The 24,260-nt window shown below is 38.3% G+C and overlaps 3 protein-coding genes across 10 annotated transcripts in view; 1 reads left to right on the top strand and 2 right to left on the bottom strand.

The window, feature by feature from the left end:
- The window catches only part of Gmppb (GDP-mannose pyrophosphorylase B), a 53,280-nt gene extending 50,098 nt beyond the window's left edge, over positions 1 to 3,182 (top strand). For all 6 annotated transcript variants that reach the window (XM_053798977.2, XM_070099250.1, XM_053798976.2 and 3 more), the window contains exon 7: positions 329 to 3,182. In XM_053798977.2, coding sequence (XP_053654952.1) covers positions 329 to 460 — 132 coding nt within the window. In that variant the 3' untranslated portion in view covers positions 461 to 3,182. The remainder of the gene's footprint in view (positions 1 to 328) is intronic.
- The window catches only part of LOC138854674 (piggyBac transposable element-derived protein 2-like), a 185,706-nt gene that overhangs the window by 146,863 nt on the left and 14,583 nt on the right, over positions 1 to 24,260 (bottom strand). The gene's annotated exons all lie outside the window — the stretch shown is intronic.
- The window catches only part of cnk (connector enhancer of ksr), a 73,372-nt gene continuing 61,061 nt past the window's right edge, over positions 11,950 to 24,260 (bottom strand). For all 3 annotated transcript variants that reach the window (XM_070099246.1, XM_070099247.1, XM_070099248.1), the window contains 3 exons: positions 22,132 to 23,650; positions 19,685 to 19,924; positions 11,950 to 17,584 (listed from right to left, as the gene is read on the bottom strand). In XM_070099246.1, the coding sequence (XP_069955347.1) occupies positions 16,661 to 17,584; positions 19,685 to 19,924; positions 22,132 to 23,650 (2,683 nt within the window). In that variant the 3' untranslated portion in view covers positions 11,950 to 16,660. The remainder of the gene's footprint in view (positions 17,585 to 19,684; positions 19,925 to 22,131; positions 23,651 to 24,260) is intronic.

Raw genomic sequence — 24,260 nt, 5'->3', positions numbered from 1 at the left:
GTGCAAATCTATCAGAACTTCACATGGGCCCTTGAAAAATCTCCCTGTCATCCAACAGTAATGAAATATGTAGGAACTTTTACTATAGAAATTTCTTCTTTTGTATGTGCTGGAACAATACATTAATTGTAGTGATTACTTTAAGGTTTGTTAGATACATCCTAATTTACTATGCCACTTTCTTGTAATCAGTCACATTTTGTCCTTGCCTTTTATTGTGAGCTGATATCACATTGTCCTGCACAGTAAGAATGTTCCATGCACCTACAAGCAGTTTGTTACTTTAATATACTGTACAACAAAGTAAGAATTTTATTTTTTCTATTAGGTACGAATGGAGAATGTATCGGTGCTGGGAGAGGACGTTATTGTGAAAGATGAACTTTATGTCAATGGAGGGATGGTGCTGCCTCACAAGAGTATAGGTGCCTCAGTCTTGGAGCCAAAAATAATCATGTGAAATTGTGTTCCTTTATCAAATATTTTAAAGTATAAAATATTATTTAACCCATCTTGACATTCAAATGTTTTAATTGGTTGCATAATTCTAGCCAACTAGAGATTTTCAGTTAGAATATAAAGCTGATTTGGAGGTATTTTCTAATAAGATGTCCTGGTTTCTTGGGCTGTGCTCTGATTAAGGTTGTCGGTATTGTATACCATTATTATAATAGTAAAGGTCCTGTTATCCGACCACAATTATATCCATAACCACAGTTAATCCATAATTGTGGTTACGGTGATGCTGGTCCTACTAAATGCAAGCGAGTTCAAAATAAGCCATCAGGGACTGATTAGCAAAATAGTGTTAGTACCATTCACATGTTATTGTATATTATCATGCTAAAGTGCTAAACCCATAGGGAGTCATACAGTGCTTGGGAAATACAAGGGCAAGATTTAATAAATTTTCAGTATTTACTGCTTAAAAACTATTTGGTAAATTCTTAAAATGTTATGGTGTTACCCACTGATGCAGCAACACTATAAACACCTATTACTTCCAGGGACTGATGCCCTAGATACTTTCATTTGATACTTCACCAGTAGCAAATATGGTGAGCTATGATAAATACTAATGACCTCCCCTCCTCATATCTCATTAATCAGTGGTCACCAGTGACCCCAGTAGCTGTAGGTCAGTGCCTGGTGGCATTACCATTAGTTGCTGAATACTGTACTCGTACAGCATGTAATATCAAAACTTGCTCCTTGAATTCCTAATTATGTTGAACATACAGTACGTATGTGATACTGTAAATTATAAAATAAATTATTTAATTGGTGTGATTGGAATGAACTGCTTTGGTAATTAGTTTCTCATTATAAAGTAGGTTAATTTTGTCAACTATGTTTAGAAGCCGTTTTAAAAGTATAAAATTACAGTATAAAATACAAGTTACTTGTAAATTTAGTTCTGTTTTAGCAGTTGGCCAATTTGTTAATTTCAGTACATTATACTAATGTATCTACTCTTGAAATCTATTTAGAGCAGTTTTTAATTAAACATTTTTCTCATTGCTAAAGACTAAACACACTTTCTCCTCCTTTAGGGTATATGCTAATGCAGTTAGATGTACAAGTGTCCCTTGACATTATACAGTAGATGCATTCCAGGCTCATGGCAGTTACATAAGCTCAGGCAGATCTTCAATACCTAATTCTGCATTTGATTAAGATTTCATGTTTCACGAACCATAATGATCACATATGGCAAATATAAATATTGCACATACAGAATTACTGCCACAAATAGGACATCACACAATAGGAAATTTGCATGAAAAAAACCCGCATGAAGCAAGGGAAACTGTATAATGAATGTTGCTTGGAAATGGTAAAGATACTTCTTATTTTTACCAGTATAATTCAGGAACATGGGCAGATATAAATAAACAAAATTAAAGATGCTGTTGAAGACTGTGGTAATATTGGATACCTATATTTAATCCAAGAAATACCTAATGTACTGTGCCTAATGTGGGCTTTGTAAAACACTGCACTGTACATTGTTTAAATTGTCCCTTACCCCTATATACTTTTATAATACCATTCATCTCCCATCAAGGGAGTGACCCCAAATAAAGAAATGTCTTTATTATTATTATTATTATAATCAAAAAGAAGCGCTAAGCCACAAGGGCTATACAGCGCTGCAGGGTAGGGAAGGAAGCAAGGGAATTGGATGGCAGGAGGGAGGGGGGATGATCAGCAGGTTACAGAAAACAGCGGGGCAGGGGATAGTACGGGGGTAGAAATGTCTTTAGCATCATTCAGTAGCTGTTTTGGTAGAAGTGCAGGCTGTATAGTCCTTGTGGCTTAGCGCTTCTTTTTGATTATAATAATAATAATAATGGTAGAAGTGCATATTGTATGAATGATGAGCGGCCACTGTCATGGTGGGTGATAGACTTTAAAAAAGTGCAAACAGATATTTGATTTGTGAAGAAATCTGAAAGCTGGAAAGGCTGAAGTAGGATAACAGGACCTTGAATGTTTGCTGTTCAATACTTATTACTGTAGTCCTCGAATAATCTCAGGAACTTTTCTACTGTATATTTAAGTACTATATAGCTTCATTGGTTGGCTAGATGATATATTTATGTATTCCAAAATGTGCATTACAATTTGATGAAAGTAAATGGAAGCTGTTGCAGCACCATAGGTGAGAGACTGAAGCAGTGTGGAGGAATGTCTTGTTAGGACTATTGTCAGTAACATGTATTCTAGACTGGACTCTCTAGGCTCACCCATATTGGGGCCCCTCTGCAGAACAAATGAATGTATTGTACAACAGGAATATGCTTTGTCTGTTTACTGTCAAGTATGTTCATGTTGTGCAGTAGTGTGGCAACACAGCTGTTCACACACACTACGTGTTATTCTTAAGCCTGCTTTAGGCCTCCCCTCCCTTCCCTTCCCCCCACTGTTTTCCCAAGATTGAGAGTGTTAAGAAATTAAAGATCTGTAATGCCTAACACAGTAATATGAGGATGGGCTGCACAACAAGATCAGCGTGAAGGGTGCTCTAGTGCAGTAGTATGGCAGTAAATTCAATGAGAAGGTCATCAAAAACAGTAGTAGTACTGTAGGTAGTTACATCATTTCTTATTATTCCACAATTTCAGTATTACCTTCATGGGCAACTTCCTATCATAAATAATAATAATTGGCCTCACAGAGTTTGACTTTGAATTGCATCAATTTTTACCTAAATTAGATATAACTCCTTGTATTCATAATTGTATTGTACAGTACATTCAATCTCCACACCACCTGCAAACTGAACAGCAGTCCACCAAGTGCCTAACACTGCCTGATCAAGTGGAAATTACTAGTGAAACACTTTTGCTTGTTTAGCATGAAAGCAGGAAGAGAGGTGAAAGTGGTCAAAGGAGTAGCACTGTATGGCCCATACAGGTTTAGTGCTTGCTTCCCATAATACTAAATAATATACAACATATTTTGTAAGATTACAGTGGGAAGTAGAATTACCTCTGTTATTGCTGATGTGCACTGTACAGGTTGGCTATCAGTACTCCGTCAATCAGTTATCTGGTTCCATCAGTAATACGGCACTAACTTTGGCTAGCACAATTTTAAATTTCATCATTATACTGACTCAGAAATTGTGTAGATGGTTGTAAATCCACAGCAGCAAGCCAGTGGAGGAGAAAGCTGTGATGAAAATGAAGATGTAGCAGTCTCTGTCAAGAGGTTAATTATGTGTATTCTAACCTAACCACTCTGTAATCCGGCAAACTCGCTAATCCGGCACACTACAGGTCCCAGTGATGCCTAACCTGTATTATATCTGGGATACATAAGAACATAAGAAAGAAGGAACACTGCAGAAGGCCTACTGGCCCATGCGAGGCAGGTCCAAGTCTCCTACCGGCTTAAGCCAATGCAATGCACTAGAAACTTTTAGTTTGTAACCATGTTCACTCGAAAGTGTAATTCACTGTAGTGTACTTAGTGATGAAGCAAAGGTACTTGAGTAGTCCTAGTGATGAGGGTGATGTTAGAGCAAGCTACAAAATTCAGTGATGAAGGGAAAGATTTAAAAAAAAAATATTGATTGTCTCTGGCTGCTGATGGTAGGAAATACATTAATTCCCCTCCCTCTCCTTACCTTTTAGTTGTCAAAACTACACATTATATAACTGTTATAGTACTTCTGAGAACACCAGACAATGACAGTGAATAAAGTATGAGAATGTAGTGAGGGATATGCTATGTAAACATGAGGTGCATCGCTTGCCACTGCTAGAAAATGTGCTCTTTGTCTACTGCCTTTGCATTTACTATACAGTGGTACACAAATCAGATGTGGGAAAACTACTGCCAAGTATATGTGCAAGTTTTTAAATAGTGCTGACTTGCTGAATATTATTAATTTGTTATGAACAGTATAAAACTAGGTTAAACTTGAGGTCATATTAAACATGTTTGAAAATGACTGGATGTTACCATTACATATCAGACTAACAATTATGAAGCTATATGCAGCAGTGGGAAGGTGTCCACAGTTGGGGAAAAAAAACATGTGGACTGGATAGAAAATGTAGCTACTAGAGCTAAAAAATATTAGCTGTTAAAAAAAAAGGGGGGGGGGGGGGGGGGGGGCTGGATGCACTAGACATTCCTTCACTGGCTTATATGAAGAGAGACACATGATAAATACATAAATCACAGGATTATTAAAGGGCGTGAAAGAATTGATAATTTCCTAGCACCAACAGGGAGATCCAGAGGCCATATCTATAAACTAAGAAAGAGGTATTGAATGGATACTAGAAAGTTCCTAACAAACAGTAGAATAATTTGTTGAAGGGAGCAAGTGTTATAACTACTGGAAACTTAAAAATTGAATGATAATTAAATACTGAAAGCAAGACATGAACTTAGCTCTACACCTGTAGCTTCAAATAGGTAATATCTTGCACATCCTCATTGAAATTCTCACGTAAATTCTATTTTGATGATTTTGCACAATTATTATTAACAAAAAGAAGCACTAAACCACAAGGGTTATTTTGCACAAAACTCGACAAATATATGTCTTGACTGACTATTGACTACATTATTTTTTTACTAATACTCTTAATGCTACACTTAAGTGTAGGATATACTGAAGGAGGATTGAAAATATAACAGTTTGGATGAGCAATTGAACTGTAACATCAAGATGCTTCTGGTGAGACTGTGATAGGGAGATTCATACAGAAAATGTTCCTTCTTTTTTGGGCCACCCTATGTTGGTGGGAAATAGCTGGTGTGTTAGTTAGTTAGTTGGCCTCTTTTCAAAATATGCACATAATTTTGGCAAAATGTAAGCTTGTGTATTCTTCACCCAGACTTCAAATGTGGTGCAGTAGATAGGATTAAAAGTCTATAGTCTGCTGGAATACATAGTGTGGTATAGTCACTAGCTGTTGTTACTTAAGTTTGCATGTTGCCAAAGGAATGTTCTTACTGAATCCTCTTGACCCAGGCTCAGCAACACCCTGTTCAGCTTGTGTGCTAAAGAAAATAAACTTGTATGTTTAATGGGATCTCTAAGCAGTGGATTCTTTTTGTTACATGTGACTACAGATATCTTGTATTATTTACTTTTAAATGTTAAAGAATGAATATCAGCAGCATTAGCATTATACGTAACTGTAACAAATTTTGCAAGTATATTTTACTAGTCTAAATGCAGTAGGAAACATTTTGCCTGGTAAAATGACGTGAAATGAAAGTGCATTACATTTGTATTTACACAAGGACAAACAATTAATGAGTGTCTTGGCACGAGACTGCAATTAAATTAAAAAATACAGGAATGCATTTGTCATTCGGAAGTGGGATTGGGCCCATAGAAAAATTCATCATTCAGGTTTTTTTTCACGAGTATTCAAAAGTTGTTAATCTACCAATTCTAAAATATACTGTACTTAATGAATACCAAATATTGTACATTCTGTGCAATTGAGTGGTCTTCCATTCACCACTGGAGGAACTTGTTGCATTAAGTTACAGCTGTGCAGAGTAGTAAAATAGCATTAATTATGCATCACATATCTTGTGGATTGCAGTGAAAAATTGAGGAACATAATGAGTCCAAGGACTGGGCCACAAAGTTTTGAAAGCTAAGAAAATTACAGTGTTAAGGAGCTATAGTGTTGGGAACTTTTCTCTATTTATTATTAGTTATTAAGTAGCTGTATGATGTACAGGTTTAGTTCTTGTTTTTAATAATACTAACATACTGCATTACGTATTATTGTACTGTTATTCTGACTAAGGAAACTATAATTACATAATGTTAAAAAGGTTTGTTGTTGTCTTACCTGAGCAGCTCTTATTACACTTTTGTGCAAGTCTAATACCTTTGATCTGGAGTTCCGAGTCTTTCTACTCCCAGAACCTGGCCATGCAGGCTGTTGCTGCTGGTGTCCCGCTAACCCACATATCCATGATAGCCTGGTTGATCTGGTACCTGGTGAAGATACTTATCCAGTTTCCTCTTGAAAACTTTTACACAGCAGTGTTTCATCTCTGACCATGAACAAATGTATATTATCCCTAGTCTTCCATCTTTCTCAAATATGACAACACAACACTATTTTATACACAACTTCCTGTGTATTTTATCTATTTCTTCAGGAATTTCAGTTTCCATAAAACACCAATTTTACTTGACTCGCTTCTCGGTACGAACGTGGAGAAGCCTGATAGATCAAGCCTCTGCAACTTCTTGTACTGAATAACCCACATGGATTTAGCACTACATAACCATAATAAACATTACAAATGTATAATTTTGAATGTCAATTTTTTTTTTTTTTTTTTTGTAAGCTTCTTCGCATCTTTCTTTTGCCTTTAATGAATTTTTTTCTAAGAGGTAAACGAGCAGTATAATCAGCAGTGCTATTGAATGTTGCCAGTTGTGGTCAGAGTAAATATTGCCTATATATACTGCATTGCAGTCATTCATAGAAATTTATGTAATGTAATTATGAGAACAATACTGATGGCAGCTCTGCATAATGAACAAGAATTTTTTTATATTAAATTTACGTATATATTTGTCAATAGTTTTTTTTTCCCATGCAATTTTTCAAGACCTTCATATTTATTTGACAGCAAGGTGGTGGTTAATATTTTGCTTGTTAAAACAATTTAAAATATCAATAGTGTGTTTATATTTGTTTCCTTGTACTCTGAGAGCCATTTTATGAGAATTCCCATCTGATGTACCTTATTAGGGATTGTGCACCTTGCCAGAAGGTAGCCATTGACCTTTTAAAAAAAAAAAAAAAAAATAGGAGGCCTAAGAGTGACCTTGTACAGTAAAGAATTGTATTTTACAACTCAAAATATTTCAGTTACATACCTTATTCTAAAGCAGTGACAGTATGTTCTCCTAGCAATGGTAGTACGTACATATAAAACATATATTATTACATTAATAAAGAAAGCACTATACCTGTAGGGACCATACAGAGCCTCCAGGACTGGGAGGTATTTAGGTTTGATCCAAGGAAAGGTCAGGTCCAATTTCTTGGATCAAGAGCCATTCATCTGCACCAAGGAACCTCCCATGAGGGGTATAAAATATATAACCAACATCTTACAAACACACACACACACACACACACACACACACACACACACACACACACACACACACACACACACACACACACACACACACACACACACACACACACACACACACACACACACACACACACACACACACACACACACACACACACACACACACACACACACACACACACACACACACACACACACACACGGTAGTTATCCAAAGTGTATGACTATATTATGTTGGTTTTTTCTTTACTATTGCACTTGTAATGCTAAAGTTTGCCTAATAAAATATCACAAAGCAAACAATGTCACTATTTTCCTCGTAATAAGTACATTATTATTATTATTATTGCTGTATAGCCCTTGTGGCTTAGCGCTTCTTTTTGATTATAATAATAATAATAATTATTATTATAATCATAACTAAGTGCTAAACCCACAAGGGTCATGCAGCACTGCAGGGTAGGGTGTGCTAAAGGTTTAATATGCTTGATCAGAGACTGGCGAGGATGGAGAGTATAACAGTGGTAGAGTTAGTAAGGATGGTGTAAAATGCTAAAGGAAGTACAATCAGTTTGTGTAATAAATCTGTTGCTGTCAAAGAATGTCAAAATGTAATGAGTACAGCAAAGTATCAAAGAGCCACTGGTTTATAGCTTTAGTGGCAGGCATGGTCAACAAATTTTTTACAGTGAGGCTGGTAATACTGCATCAAAATATAGATGTGTAAACAAGATTCATGTCAGGGGAAAAAAAAAATAGGGTTATAGTTACAAGACCGAAAAAGGCTGCACAAGTATTTTAAATTTTGTAATTCATCAAAAGAAATTTTTCATACTTTACACCTATATGAACCTTGTGGGTTTAGTACCTAGTTATGACTATAATAATCATACCTTACAATGACAGTGTTTGTTGATGTGGAAATATATGAGGATTTAATAATAAAACAGTATGTATATTCAGCTAAAAACGTATTAACAGATTATCTTACCATGAATTCTGCATACTGGTGCATTTCTATCTGGAAATGTATGGAGAGGGATGTCATAGTCTTACTGGGCTGAGGTAGATAACCATGGTTCTTGTCACTGGTGCAGAGTTATCAGTAGTTAATGGTTGTAGTGGAGTGCTTAGGTATTCTGTAAATGCATACCTGTAGTCTCCATCACATGTATGCTAGCATTAAACACACATGACACTATTTTTTTCAAAATAATGAGGTATAGCTTTACAGTTATTACTGGCACCTCCAGCATCTCATTAATACTATTCCTCTTGGGTGTCATGGTTAATATCCAAAGATGAGATAGGATGATTAAAAAAAATATACACAAGGAAGGGTAAGGTATGGTGGTAGTTGATATTATTAGAGCAATCTGACTGTGTAGGTCATTCAATGCTCACAGCAATAGAAAATACATACTGTACAACACAGAATAAAACAAAGATAAAATTAACAAAGGCTACTGACAAACATTCAACACCGATACTAATTTACCAAATTAAAACAACTAGCATCAATTAAAAAGCCCATTAAATTAGTAATGTCAAAAGACTTCTAAAAGTTCTCTTACAAGCACTCCAGTAATCATAAAAAAAACTGCAACAAAGAGAAAAAGGTCTAAGCTGTGGGAAAACTTAAAATGTGTAGCAATCAGTGGTATGTCACAAGCTACACATGGATGGGAAAAGGGAAAGGAGCAGGATGCCTCCAGAAAGCAACTGGCAGCATGGGTGATTATAGCAAATCTGCCAATACTCATATTCAATTTTTAGCCAATACTATCAAAATTAGCTGATACCCAGTGCTAATGACATCATCAAAACTGACCCAAACCCACCGATACCAATAGTCAGTTTTAGGCCGATATCGATACTATCAAAATTATCTGATACTGTGGCATGCCCCTAGTTTACACCACAGATAGAAGCTAGGCTTTTCCCTAAAACTATGGCCTCTCAATAGGTATGCAGGGAAAGTATCCTACTACACTGGATTTTGTACAAAATGAGGACATTATTATTATTTTCCCCAAGCTTTACTGTATGATCTTGCAGTCACTTTCCTGCAAAACATGGACTTGGCTTAAAAAAAGTGCAACTGCAGTTTACTAAAAATGCAGTCAGTGGACACATGAAATAATTCTAATATGCTGAATACTGAGAGAAAAAGTTCATGGCTATCAAATGTCAGTTTAGCTATATTAGTTGAGTACTTTCTGTATGCTAGTAGGGTGGACATAAGTTTTGTCCCAAGTGATGCAATTCTAATTGTATCTGGAATGTGGTGTGTAAAGTTACATTGTATGACCATGTGAGAGATGGGAACTGTTCCATAATATGAATTGCCAGTGGTGTGGAGCTGTATTAGTTTATTGGCCTGGTTTGCATCAATTTTGGTGACTATGCATCCCACTTTAGAATGTTTGGGTAGATGTCTATTGTGTGTGTTAGAGTTCTTGTGCAAGTATGTGATCATTCAGGTATGATTCAGGATTCAATGTTTACAGTGAAAATTTTTTGTCCAATATCACGTTTGGAAGATGTAATGATGTATGATCGATGTGTGTGTGTGCTACATCAGTCATCATTTGTCAGTTGTCTTGTGGCAGATGGCTTTGACCACACTGTCTGTTGGTATTACCTGGAGTTTACCTGAAGAGGGTTTCAGGGGTCAATGTCCCTGCAGCTCGGTCTGAGACCAGGCCTCGTAGTGGATCAGGGTCTGATCAACTAGGCTGTTACTGCTGGCTGCACGTAAACTGACGTACAAACCACAGCCTGGCTGATCAGGTACTAACTTTAGGGGTCTGTCCAGCACCTTCTTGTCGACGATCCATGAATTACTGTTGCACTATGTAGAAAGCCAGTTCCGTGGTCAAGGGATGGTGGGGGTTAACAGATACTGGAGGGAATAGGCAGAATACCAGTACTGAGTTGAAGTGACAAAAGATTGCCCAAAAGTAATTCCACTGATCACTTAAGAATCGGTAAAAGGTTTCTCTATCATTAGGGATCCAGGAGAATTAAGCTGCATCTCATTTACAGTAAAGCAAAAAAAAAAAAAAAAAAAAATGGGGTCAGTTCAGAGAAAAACTGAAAAGAAACCACACCCACCCCAACCATAGTCACATTTAATGCGAGAGGTAGTGCTGCTGTTCCCTGCAAACCACCTCTGACCCTACTTGGTGCACACCAGGATGGCACTTTCAGAATTGAGCAAGGCATAGCAAAACCCTCAATTACACAAGGGCACTCATCTTTCAGCTATAATGGTAGTGAGCAAACTGGAATAAATGCCAGGACTTGTACACCTCTGGTTGCCACTCCTAGAGTCACAGGCAACTTCTGGCATTCAATGCCCTGCTAGATGACCCTCAAGGGAGGGACACCTGACATGCCCAAAGACGATTCATTTCCATGGGATAGAATGACATGACTACTATAACACTATGATTGGAAGCTACATTAGAGTATGACTGATAATGGTCTCATTACCCCTTTCACTAGAAGCTGAATTTCACTAAAGGGTAAAATTTCCTCACATGAAGTCAAATGGAGAGAGGAAGAGTCAGGTGGTATTTAGATTCAATCTAAGAAAGGAGACAGAAGTATATTCCATGCATGAAGAACATCTCTTACTGCATCAGGGTACCCAGAAAAATACTGGTATGAGATCCAAGGAGCAGCAGGTAGTAAATGTATCCATGGAAAACTTTACAGTTTCAATGTCAAAATAAACCCTGAGATGGGACACAGTAAACATAGTTGTTCTCCTGTAACAAATAAGTAATCTTCTATGCAATACTTATAAACTTTTGTCACCAAATGAATTTCCACAATACAGAAACAAATAATTACACTGGCAGAATACTGTATTTTGTTTATCATTAATAAATTTTTCATAATAATGTTACCACAAAACACAATTTTATTAAACATTTTAAATGACTGGAACAATTTTCAATACTTCTTAGTTTTGTTTTGTTTAAATAATAAAATATTTTTACTTTTATTTTCTTTTTGGGGATTTTCCTTCTTTTTTGGGTCACCCTGCCTCGGTGGGAGACGACTGACTTGTTGAGAGAGAGAAAAAAACAAAAAAAAAAAATGTTTACTTCCTTAAATTCACCCCCTGTATCTACAAGGACTTACTGACCAGGACGTAATAAGCAAGACAAACATCTTACATCAGGTTCAAAATGCTGCCATACATCCCACAAATGATATACTAAAAATTGCAAAATACAGTAGTCTACTTCATAAAGAAAGCTGAAAACTCAAGCCATATTAGATTTTCATAAAAACAATTAATGTCATGTATGAAGAAAAGACACATTTGCAGAGACAGCTTTAATTGGGCCAGTGTTTCAATCTCTTAAGACTTAACAAGCTTTATAAAGGTTACAAATATCACAGGAGTGAGAGTTGTCCCAGTTGTTCTTTGCCAAATAACAATGTTCTTTTGGAAGACTGAAGAGAAACTGCAAAGATTGGTAGATGAAGAAAGTGTACCTTAGTGTGTTAGATAGGAGTGAATGGAGATGAAAGTTTTTGGGACCTGACGAACTACTGGAGTGTGAGCAGGGTAATATTTTGAGAAAAGATTCAGGGAAATCGGTTAGCCAGACTCGAGTCCTGGAAGTGGGAAGTACAATGCCTGCACTTTAAAGGAGGGGTTTGGGATATTGGCAGTTTGGAGGGACATCTAAGCTGTCATATCAGCGTGCATCTGCAAAGAGTGATTATGTATGAGTGATGGTCAAAGTGTTGAATGATGAAAGATTTTTTTCTTTCTTTTTGAGTTTTTCTTTCTTACTCGGTCACCCGGCCTAGGTGGGAAACGGCTGACATATTAAAAAAAAAAATGTAAATGAAGGAAATTACACTTAAACATAGGAAAGAGTGAGGTGATGAAAGTATCAAAAAATTTAGGCAATGAAAGATTGGATTAGAGGAAAGGAGCAGGGAGGAAGTAAATATGTTCAGATATTTAGGAGTGGACTTCTTGGTGGATGGGTCTATGAAAGATAAGATAAGCCATACACTTGATGAGGCGGTGCATTAAGACATTTTTGGAGACAACTGTATATCCATGAAGACACAAAGGGGAATGTACCAGAATATAGTGGTACCAGCACTCTCATATGGGTGTGAAGCATAGATTTATAACATTGCAGCAAGAAGGCTGGAAGCAGTGATACTGTGTCTGTGGGCAATGTGTGATGTCAATATTATGCAGTTTTGAGATTAGGTGGTGTGGGGTTATGAAAAGTATTTTTACTCAGAGAGCTGAGGAGAGGTTGTTGAGGTGGTTTGTACATTTAGAGAGAATGGAAAAAAAATAGGATGACATGGAGGGTGTATAAATCTGTAGTGGATGGAAGGCAGGGTCAGGGTCATCCTAGGAAAGGTTGGAGAGAGGGATATAAAGGTTTTGTATGTGAGGGGCTTGGACATCCAACAGGCATGTGTGAGTAGGTTAGAAGTGAGTGGAGACAAGTGTTTTTATGACTCAACATGCTTTTGGAATAATACACAAATAACCCGCACACAGAAGAGAGGAGCTTACGACGACATTTCGGTCCAACTTGGACCGTTTACAAAGCCACACTAACGAAAAGGAGAGAAGGAGGGAGTATGTATAGGCCAGGAGGTGGTAGTGTTATTTATGCTTTTGGAATGTGAGCAAGGTAACAGGACTCAACTCCAGGACCATCTTGGAGCATGCAGCACCAGCATGGCACCCACACCTGAGGAAGCATGTTAAGTAACTGGAGAGAGTACAGTAGTATGAAAGAAGACTCATTCCAGAGCTAAGGGGTATGAGCTATGAGGGAACTGAATCTAATGATCCTGTAAGACAGGACTAGGGAATACATGATAAAATACAAAATACTTAGGAATGGATAGGGCAGACAGTGACAGGCTGTTTCAGAGGCTGGAAACAAGTACTCAGGGACACAGCTGAAAGTTAAAGACACAGACGAGTCACAGGGATGTCACAAAGCACATTATTTTTTCAGACTCAGGGCCGCTGGGAAGTGGAATTACCTTAACAAAGAAGTGGTAGAGGCAGAATCCCTACACAGGTTTGAGAGTAGGTATGACAGAGTCTACAAGGCAAGGAGAGTGAATCTGGCAAGCAGCAAGCTGAGGCAGGGTCAGGAGCTAAGACTCGACCCCTGCAACCATGTACAGGTAAGTACATACTGTATTTTAAGGTGTCCAAGACGCTATTTTTTCCCCAAAAATGAGTCTAAAATATTTACATAGCGTCCTGGAGGCCAAAAGTTTAGTTGCTCATACGCTTCAACCTAAGCCTAGAGAAGTGTTTCAATACTAGACAGTAATCTAAGCTCCTGTTTATGACCCAGTAATGAATCATGTTAAGTATTTTGCATAAAATAATGAATAACAAAACATAATCATAGATAATCATAAAGATTCATTGGTGCTAAGTACTGGCAGGCTAAGGTAAACCAGGTGATGGAGTAGGATGGTCTATGGGTAGGATCAGTAGGCTAAGTCACCTGTTTACCATCACACTATCCGGTAAAAATATTTTTACTCTCCTCAAATATTCTGATATTAAGGGAACATTATCAGATATAAAAATCAAAAGTGAAATTGTGGAATGTTACAAGGGGTTCAAATAATGATATATACTGGTATACAGTAGTATATACATAAGCCCCCATTTGCACACCATAGGTTTCTGTTGTGTTGCAAATGCAAAAGTATTCTTATTCAATAGTAAAATCAATAAACTTAAAAATATAAACATGAAGTATTTTTTAAATGCATGACAAACCATCACAAATCAATATGCTGTCCTAGTCACAGACACATCCACCTGCAGGCAGCAAGGCTGTGACTCAGCGAGCAGAAAGAGAACACGGCAAGTCAGGTCCCTGGATACTATCTTTTTTTACAAAATTTAGCCAGTCAGAATGGGGGGAAAAAACGTCCTTGACACCGGAGCGTCTTGTTCGACATAAAATACAGTATATGCTATCTGTATCCTCCATGTGTCTTGGTAAAAATCTTATAGGATTAAAACATTGTCTCAATAAAATCTGTTTCTGCAAACGTGTTTTTTCTTCACTATTGTCGGCAATGTGCCAGGTGGATATAATGCCATGTGTCATATTAAAGCTTTAGTCCTCTTAAAATATCTCAGCACTCACCATTATAGCAGATAACAGTTACAAATGGAAGATTTTTATTACAGTATTTCATTCACAAAGCACCAAACCCATGTGGAACATTTGGTACTGCAACTGGAAGAACAGCTACACAAAGCAATTCATTAACCCTTTCACTGTCCATCACATAGAACTACATCGTTGAGGCCAGGGTCCCTCACCAGGTTACCTCCCTCAAATAAGCTGAGAGAGGTAAATTTTAGCCTAGATATAAGAGGATGCATGTGGATGATTTAAAACAGCAATTTTGAGCGGTTTTTCTCAGATGGTTTATTGGATTTATTGGCTGTTTCTTGGTATCAATTGGTAGAATGGAAGACACACTACTGTAATAGGAATTTTGATTGGTTCCAGGATTGAAAGTAGCTTGAAATAGGGTTCAAATTAGTGGAAATATTTGAGCACCTCTGCAAGGACAGTGATTATGTGTGAGTGAGGTGAAAGTGTTGAATGATGATGAAATTATTTTCTTTTTGGGGATTTTTTCTTTTTGGGTCACCCTGCCTCAGTGGGAGACGGCCGACTTGTTGGGTAAAAAAAAAAAAAAAAAAAAATTATTTTTGTCAATATTCCAGGGGATGGGTAAGGCCCTTTATAACCCCAGTCTGTATTATGTTTTTTTTATAGGTCTGATTCAATTATTGGGATGCTGTAAACCAAGAACAATCTTTCCTGGTTATACTTTATTATCCGAGAAATAGGAATAAATCTTCTAGTTTTATGTGAATGAGAATTCAAAATGAAGGCCTGGGGATGTGACTAATGAACAGAGGAAATGTTTTAATGCCAGGAATGTCTACACTGTTTATGCACTATTTTTAAATTGGCATTTTTTTATTGTGTAAAATTAGCCAAATTATCAACTTCTGTGCACTGTGCAGGGTAGTTGAAATAGTTGAATGGGTGATTTCTTGTGCTCAATCAATAGAACAGAAAACATGCTAGTGAATAACTAAATCTGGATGAATGGAATAAAGAAACTGGCTTAAAATAGGACTTAAAGTGGGCAAAAATCACACAGATGCATAAATTGCACAGAGACCTCTAAATTTGCACCTGAATAATTCTGTAAGTTTTCCATCAAATTTCATACTTTCAGTGTCACTACCTTCAGAAAAAGATTCTCTACCATTTCAGTTAAAAAAAAAAAAAAGAGAGAACAGTGAGAGTAACATTAACTGTGGGGGTCTGGACAGTGAAAGTGTTAAGAAACTGAGATCTGGACTGTTATCCTGGGAACTGCATTAGGCATTAAGCCATAAAATTTGTATAAATGCCTTTTTTTTTTTTTTTTTAGAAAAGTAAAGTATTAAATTTATTTAAATTTCATCAGGAATATTCTGTACTTATTTTTAAAATTTTATACCTCATGCTATATACTATAACTATAAAAGTAATTTGTGACATACTTTTAAAACATAACAATAATGCCAACTGTAATCACAATATTGTAACAATATGAAATTATACACAACTAATACATGAGCATTCATTATATCACCAAGGTAATAGGAAATATTCATTTATATAAAGCATTAATTGAGGAGAAAATAACACGAGGTGCACGGCTACCCTCTCCTGCCTCACTCACTCACTCTAACAACAAATTCAACTTTATAATGCTAAGTCTATGAAAGCACTCTTCAAAATGTAGCTCTCACTTATAATTGTCATGAAAGTTTTACTCTTGAGCGATCATAATTAAGACTTAAAAAGCACCATTCATTCCAAGACCAAGCATACATGTGGTGCACTACCTTCAATAACCAGGGAGTCTCCAGCCACATGTTGACTTGCAAATTCAGCTGTAGTATGTAACAGTACATGACCCACTAACAAATTTATGCTGAAGACTCTGTCTGTGTTGCAGAAGTTTTTACTACAAATTCGTCATCACTTGGTGGAGTCTCTGGAGGCCCTGGTAGAAGCAATCTTGGTGGGACAAGTGCCTTTGGGGGTGACCTACGAGAGCCACTCAAGTTAGCATTCTGACTTTCAGCACGTGGGTTCAAGCTGTGCACATACTTCAATCGTTCACCATTTTCATCCACAAACTCGGGTATTGCTCTGCTCGGAACACAACTCACATTTATATTTTGCCGACTGCCTGATCCACAGGGTGAAGATACATAGATGTTGTGCTGAGTATTAGGTCTTACAGGAGTTGTAACATAAAGACTCTGATGAGTACTGACATATAAATTTTGATGAGATGTAGACACAGGAGAAGTTACATATATGTTCTGTGGAGTGCCAGAACCAAGGCCACTCGCATATAAATTCTGGTAAGTAGTGGATCCAGATGGAGAGGTTACATACAAGTTTTGGTGGGAGGAGGACTGAACTGGCACTATCACATGCACACTGTGGTGAGCAGCAGTCCCAATGGAGGTGCCCATGTGAATGTTTCTTTGAGTCTTGCATTCACGGCTGGAAGCACTCTGATTCTGTTGAATTCCACCTTCACTGCTGCTTCCCTGTATTCCCTGCAGTGAGACATCTGGAGAAGCTGTATTATTTGTCTGCGTAACCCCATGTGAGGAACCAGATTGACCCACAGTAAACATGACATGGGTTTCAATACTTGCACAGGAGCTGGTAGTTTCATTCATGATGTGGTGTGGGGTTCCTTGCTGGTCACTTGAATGAGGTGATGGCAGGTTTGGTATCTGATACAATGGCTGGTCTTGAGGACTGCCACAGAGAGAGTACGAGCCAGGTTCAAAAACAGGTGGATACTCCATTCCAGGGTAGTGAGGAAGTATCTGAAAAAAAGACATCTAAAAACCTCTAATAAACATTCAAGTATCTGTCACTTGCAGATATTTTATTTAAAGGCAACCCACACACTAGAAAACAAATCAACATGAAGCCAAAAATCTGGTGAATCCATACACTTTTGAGGGACACTAAAGATAAGTTGTGGAGGGAAGTCTCCCATAAGACAGTGAGATAGACCACCAAACAAGAACGAGTGGTAAATAAATGTATGGAAGAGGGTAAGGTACCTAGGGATTGGCAGAGAGCATGCATAGTTCCTTTGTATAAAGGCAAAGGGGATAAAAGAGAGTGCAAAAATTATAGGGGGATAAGTCTGTTGAGTGTACCTGGTAAAGTGTATGGTAGAGTTATAATTGAAAGAATTAAGAGTAAGACGGAGAATAGGATAGCAGATGAACAAGGATGCTTTAGGAAAGGTAGGGGGTGTGTGGACCAGGTGTTTACAGTGAAACATATAAGTGAACAGTATTTAGATAAGGCTAAAGAGGTCTTTGTGGCATTTATGGATTTGGAAAAGGCGTATGACAGGGTGGATAGGGGGGCAATGTGGCAGATGTTGCAAGTGTATGGTGTAGGAGGTAGGTTACTGAAAGCAGTGAAGAGTTTTTACGAGGATAGTGAGGCTCAAGTTAGAGTATGTAGGAAAGAGGGAAATTTTTTCCCAGTAAAAGTAGGCCTTAGACAAGGATGTGTGATGTCACCGTGGTTGTTTAATATATTTATAGATGGGGTTGTAAGAGAAGTAAATGCGAGGGTCTTGGCAAGAGGCGTGGAGTTAAAAGATAAAGAATCACACACAAAGTGGGAGTTGTCACAGCTGCTCTTTGCTGATGACACTGTGCTCTTGGGAGATTCTGAAGAGAAGTTGCAGAGATTGGTGGATGAATTTGGTAGGGTGTGCAAAAGAAGAAAATTAAAGGTGAATACAGGAAAGAGTAAGGTTATGAGGATAACAAAAAGATTAGGTGATGAAAGATTGAATATCAGATTGGAGGGAGAGAGTATGGAGGAGGTGAACGTATTCAGATATTTGGGAGTGGACGTGTCAGCGGATGGGTCTATGAAAGATGAGGTGAATCATAGAATTGATGAGGGAAAAAGAGTGAGTGGTGCACTTAGGAGTCTGTGGAGACAGAGAACTTTGTCCTTGGAGGCAAAGAGGGGAATGTATGAGAGTATAGTTTTACCAACGCTCTTATATGGGTGTGAAGCGTGGGTGATGAATGTTGCAGCGAGGAGAAGGCTGGAGGCAGTGGAGATGTCATGTCTGAGGGCAATGTGTGGTGTGAATATAATGCAGAGAATTCGTAGTTTGGAAGTTAGGAGGAGGTGCGGGATTACCAAAACTGTTGTCCAGAGGGCTGAGGAAGGGTTGTTGAGGTGGTTCGGACATGTAGAGAGAATGGAGCGAAATAGAATGACTTCAAGAGTGTATCAGTCTGTAGTGGAAGGAAGGCGGGGTAGGGGTCGGCCTAGGAAGGGTTGGAGGGAGGGGGTAAAGGAGGTTTTGTGTGCGAGGGGCTTGGACTTCCAGCAGGCATGCGTGAGCGTGTTTGATAGGAGTGAATGGAGACAAATGGTTTTTAATACTTGACGTGCTGTTGGAGTGTGAGCAAAGTAACATTTATGAAGGGATTCAGGGAAACCGGCAGGCCGGACTTGAGTCCTGGAGATGGGAAGTACAGTGCCTGCACTCTGAAGGAGGGGTGTTAATTTACCCTTATATATAGCATCTTCTATTTTATGTAAAGCACTAAACCATGTGGGTCATCAGCACAAAGAGTGGTAGAGGATTGTTCCTACATATGGTACACTAATAGCAGCACAAACTCTACTCCCATAGCCAAGTTCTTTCAGTTGAGGAGTCTGGCCAGTACTGAATTTAATCTTGACCAAACTCAGTAAGCTTTATGTATATAAATGGCCTTAAGCAATCTATTTGAAATGTGTAAGGAAAATATTTCAAGGTGTTTGTTCAAATTACTGTACTACAAAGACCCATACGGACATGATTGGTATTATCAGTAATAGGAATTTTTGCCAAATAATAAAACATGAAAATTAAGTAATGATACAAGACATACTTTTTGGTTGCGCATCTTAGCAGGAGTGGAAGTCTTCCCTGCCAAGTTGTGCGGGAATGGTGCTATGGGGTATGTGACTGTAGTCGATATGCTAGACAAGCTGCTGGAGTTTGGAGACAGGACAACTGGTTGGTTTAGGGTTGTAGGTGATGCAGGTGGCGATGAGAAAAATATGTCACGGGGAGACATAACACTTGGAGTTCTTCGCTGTTTTCCTATCATAGAGACGCCCATAGCCGGCTGTAACAAAGCAATGTATGTACAGCTTGTAAAGCATTAACTTTCAGAAAATGTGGATGTTTGGCTACTCAGATCCACTTCGATGCCTACTAAACAAGGATATTAAATGGAATTTAATATTACTGGAAATCAGATTGGAGGGAGGGAGGTGAACCATAGAACAGATGAGGGGAAAAAGGTGGATGGTGTGTTAAGGCATCTGTCAAGACGAACTTTATCCACAGAGGCAAAATTGGAAATGTACCAAAGTATAGTGGTACCAACACTGTTTTATGGGTATAAAACATGAGTTTTAAACATTGTAGAAAGAAGGCTGAAGGCAGTGGAGATGTCATGACTGAAGTTGATGTGTGGTGTCAATATTATACAGAGAATTCAGAGTGTGGATAATACCAGTGGTATAATTTATAGGGCTAAGAAGTTGTTGAAGTTGCATGGGTATTTAACCCTTTGAGGGTCGACAGGCCCTCTCCGAAACTCGTTCTCAGGGTCGGCCAAATTTAAAAAAAAAAAAATTATTTTCTCTTATGAAAAGATAGAGAATCTTTTCCTGATCATAAAGACACCAAAAGTTTGAAATTTGATAGAAAACTTACGGAATTATGCTCTCGCAAAGTTAGCGGTCTCGGCGATGTTTACGCATCGGCGATTTTGCCCACTTTGAGCCCCATTTTCGGCCAATTTCACTGTACTAGTCGACAAAAAACATGAATATTTCGCTAGAACTCCATTTTTTCTATCGAGTGGGTGCAAGAAACCACCCATTTATGAAATTCAACTATCCAGTACAGTGGTAAGAATTTAGCAATTTTGCCAATTTCACACAAATTTCAAAAAATGCCAATTTCCGAATAGGGTCCAGAATAAACAAGAAAGACATTCCTGGCACTAAAATAACATTTCCTCTAGTCATTAGTCACGTCTCAAGGCCCCTCTTATATTCTTTTGCTTTCCACTTTGAATTTTTATTTTCACAAAAAATATAAGATTTACTGTTATGCAGACTACTGCATTAGCGTAAAAAATGGTATAAATATTATTGGTGCACTTGTGAAAGAATATTAGACTCACCAGTTGATGTGTATTGCACGCTTGGCACGATTTGTTTACTTTTGAAGTTTGGTAAAAATCGAACATTTCTGCTACTTTGAGCTCAATTTCAAGGCACCTTTCATTGTAAAACCAGTCAAAATCATCTCAATTTCTGTAATATGTCTTCCATTCTATAAAATGAGACCAAGAAAACTAGAATACAACAATAAATACCATACGAAAATACACTGCAAAGTCACTGATTTATTAAAAAAAAATGGTCAAAGTTTTTTTTTCTCATTATGCACTGTGTGCTGCAGGATTTTTTTTAGACTGTGCACACTGACCACATAGACCCATTCTTTCATATGAAGGCCTACCAGCTTTCTCCCACTAGATTTGAGGCCGCTAGAATTTATGAGTACTAGTACGTCAAAAACCCCTACGCGTAAGACGTACTAGTACGACCAAAACCCTCAAAGGGTTAAAGAGGGTGGAACAAGACAGGATTGTCAGAAGGGTATATAACTCTTGCAGAGGGGGAAAAGGGGTATAGAGGCTCATCCCAGGAAGAGCTGGAGGAAGGGGTATAGGAGGTTTTGCATGTTAAGGGCTTGAACATCCAACAGGGTTGTATGAGCATGTTTGAATGGAGTGGAGGCAAATGGTTTTAATAGCAAAATACTGTTGGGGCATGAGTAAGGTGACATTTATGAAGAGATTCAAGGAAACTGACTAGACAGACTCGAGTCATGGAGGTGATAAGTACAGTGCCTGAACTGTAAAGGATGGGTGGGGATGCTACAGTTCAGAGGGTCATCCGAACTGTGATGTTAGTATGTTTCTGGTAAGGCAGACATTGAATCAATGATGGCAAATACATTTCTTCCTTTTTTAGGGATGAGGGATGTCTCCCTACCTCAGTGGAAGATGACTGGCATGTTAAAAATTTTTTACTAAAACAAACATTGTAGACCGGGTAAGGGTTCCGTGAAGTTTCATTTTCAAACATAGGGAAGTCATAATGAATAGCAAATAGATTGATAAATTGATTAATATACTGTAATTGTTCTGATACTGTACAATAGCAACAATGTGCATAGACACTGAGTTTATAATGATCAATGTGGAAGGTGGCTTTGTTACAATCACGATATGGACTATCTTAACATTACCTTTAAAGGTGTCCGTACAGCTTCTGACTCTTCAGCATGTGTCCTGATGGTTAGATTAGATACATTTTTTGAACTCCTGTTATGTGCTGGAGAGTCAGGCGACATATAAGGCACAGAGGAGATGGGTACATGAGAATGATGAGAGGACGAGTAAGATGAAAGAGAGGAGATAGATCTGGCAGATGCACCAAGACTGAGGGCTGAACAGGAAGTAGAGGAAGATGTGGAGCTAGTCATAAGTGTGGAAATGCTAGTAGAGAGGGAAGAAGTAGGAAGAGTACGTTCACTTGGAGAGAGGAATTTTGTTCTTGGAGGCACTTCTGGTCGAGACATGGCGAGTGTCCCACTACTAGCTACTTGTTGTGACTTCCTGGGATGTATTGTGGATCCCTGATCCCACTGATCTATAAAACAGTGGGGAGAAGCCAATGATTCATCTGGCACAGCTGCTGGTGGCCTAGGGTCTTCTCTGCTTTTGTCTATAATTAACTTCCCATTGCTGGGGTCTAGAGCTAATTCAAATGCAGCTCTCATGGGATCATTTCGACTTCGAAGCTGAGGAGGATGATAAAGTGCAGTGCGTTTTAAACGTTCTGGTATAAAAGCCTCTCCAGAACCTGAGCAAGATCTTCCATCCCTTTTCTCTGGTGATGAACGCAAGTTTGGACGTGGCCTGGAAGTGTCATTCCGGAGAGAGTTGATCCACAGCTTCTCTGGAGAACCCTCACGATACTCTTCTGAAGCAAGTAAACTGCTTGTTGAACCATGAGAGCTACGAGTTGGTGTATGAAGAGGAGATATTGGGGGAGAGAGCGCCCTTGGATGAGACCAAGCCAAACAGTCAAGGGAACCTCTTCTTGGAGACCTTGACCTCACTGGCGATTCTCCTCCAGTACTTCCCCGCCTCCCACTCACTTGAAATTTTGAAGGACTACAACGGCCGCTGGGTGGGGAAGTGCCACCCCACCTTCCATTGCTTACTCTACTGGGGCTACCTCGGGTGTCTAAGTCAACAGAGGAAGGTCTTGCAGGAGAGTGTTGACTACTAGCATGGGTTGGAAGCATGTAATGAGGACGCTGGCGCTGGCTACTGGTAGAAGAATCCTGGGAACTACTTTGTCCATCAACAACATGTTCTAAACTGGCAGAGCTGTGGTTAGTGCTATTTGAAACAGTTCCCATGCTGACTGAGAGTGGGACTTTTCCCACTACCTCTGGCAGTTCAACATCTGGGTGTAATTCACTTTGCTCTTCTTGATGTTGCTGCTGTTTCTTATTGTGTTTCTGCTGATCTTGACTATTTGGTGTACCTCTGCTTACTGCTTGCCGTCGTCGTTCCAGAGTAAAGGGTGCTGGCAGTTGCCGCAAGCGATCACGAAGACTGTTCTTCCTAGTAACTCTTCGGCTAGAACCTCCTTCAGTGCAACTCGTCTCTGTCTGACTTGCAGTGTCTTCAGGCTTATTGACCCCTCGCAGATCACCTGTGGAAGTGCTACGACTGCTAGTTTCACTCACACGCCTGAAAAAATTAGACTGTACATAGTTCAAAGACAGATTAATCTGTAGCAGAAAATATAGAACATAGTAAGTGTCACTAAGAACAATGACTGTGATTATGTATTAAAATTTCAAGATCAACTTCTGTGGCAATATTTAAAACAATAATGAGCCATATTGCACATGAGGGATACATAAATCAACATACAAAAACAGACACATTTAAAACATCCAATATCACACATGAAAGTCCTAGATGCCTTGACAGATCCCATTATTTATTTATTATTGGTAGAGTACTTGATTGTGTAATTTACAATTGTATACATGTTGGTATCGATCACCAAGGTAAGATGGGAGGAAAAAAAATGTGATCTCTGTGTCTGTAGTAGTGCTTTTTGTTTGAAAAGAGAATGCTGTGCTCTACAGAGTTAAAAGGCCTTCTTCAGATGAATAACTAGTTCAAGGGAATATTCATTCTTAAAAGTGCTGTGTACATTATGTTTAGCATTTCTGATTGAAATCCTTACTTGCAATGATTACTTATGTAGCACTGTTTGTGCATTACTAGCAAATATTGGCTCTGTTGTACAGTATTGTAGTTAATAATGTAGCCTTGCTTGTGGATTATT

This window comes from Cherax quadricarinatus, chromosome 66 (assembly GCF_038502225.1).
Source record: "Cherax quadricarinatus isolate ZL_2023a chromosome 66, ASM3850222v1, whole genome shotgun sequence".
In the NCBI taxonomy this organism is placed as follows: Eukaryota; Metazoa; Arthropoda; class Malacostraca; order Decapoda; family Parastacidae; genus Cherax; species Cherax quadricarinatus.
Note: the sequence above shows the minus strand (reverse complement) of the source record. Positions and strands in the feature narration are given on the sequence as shown.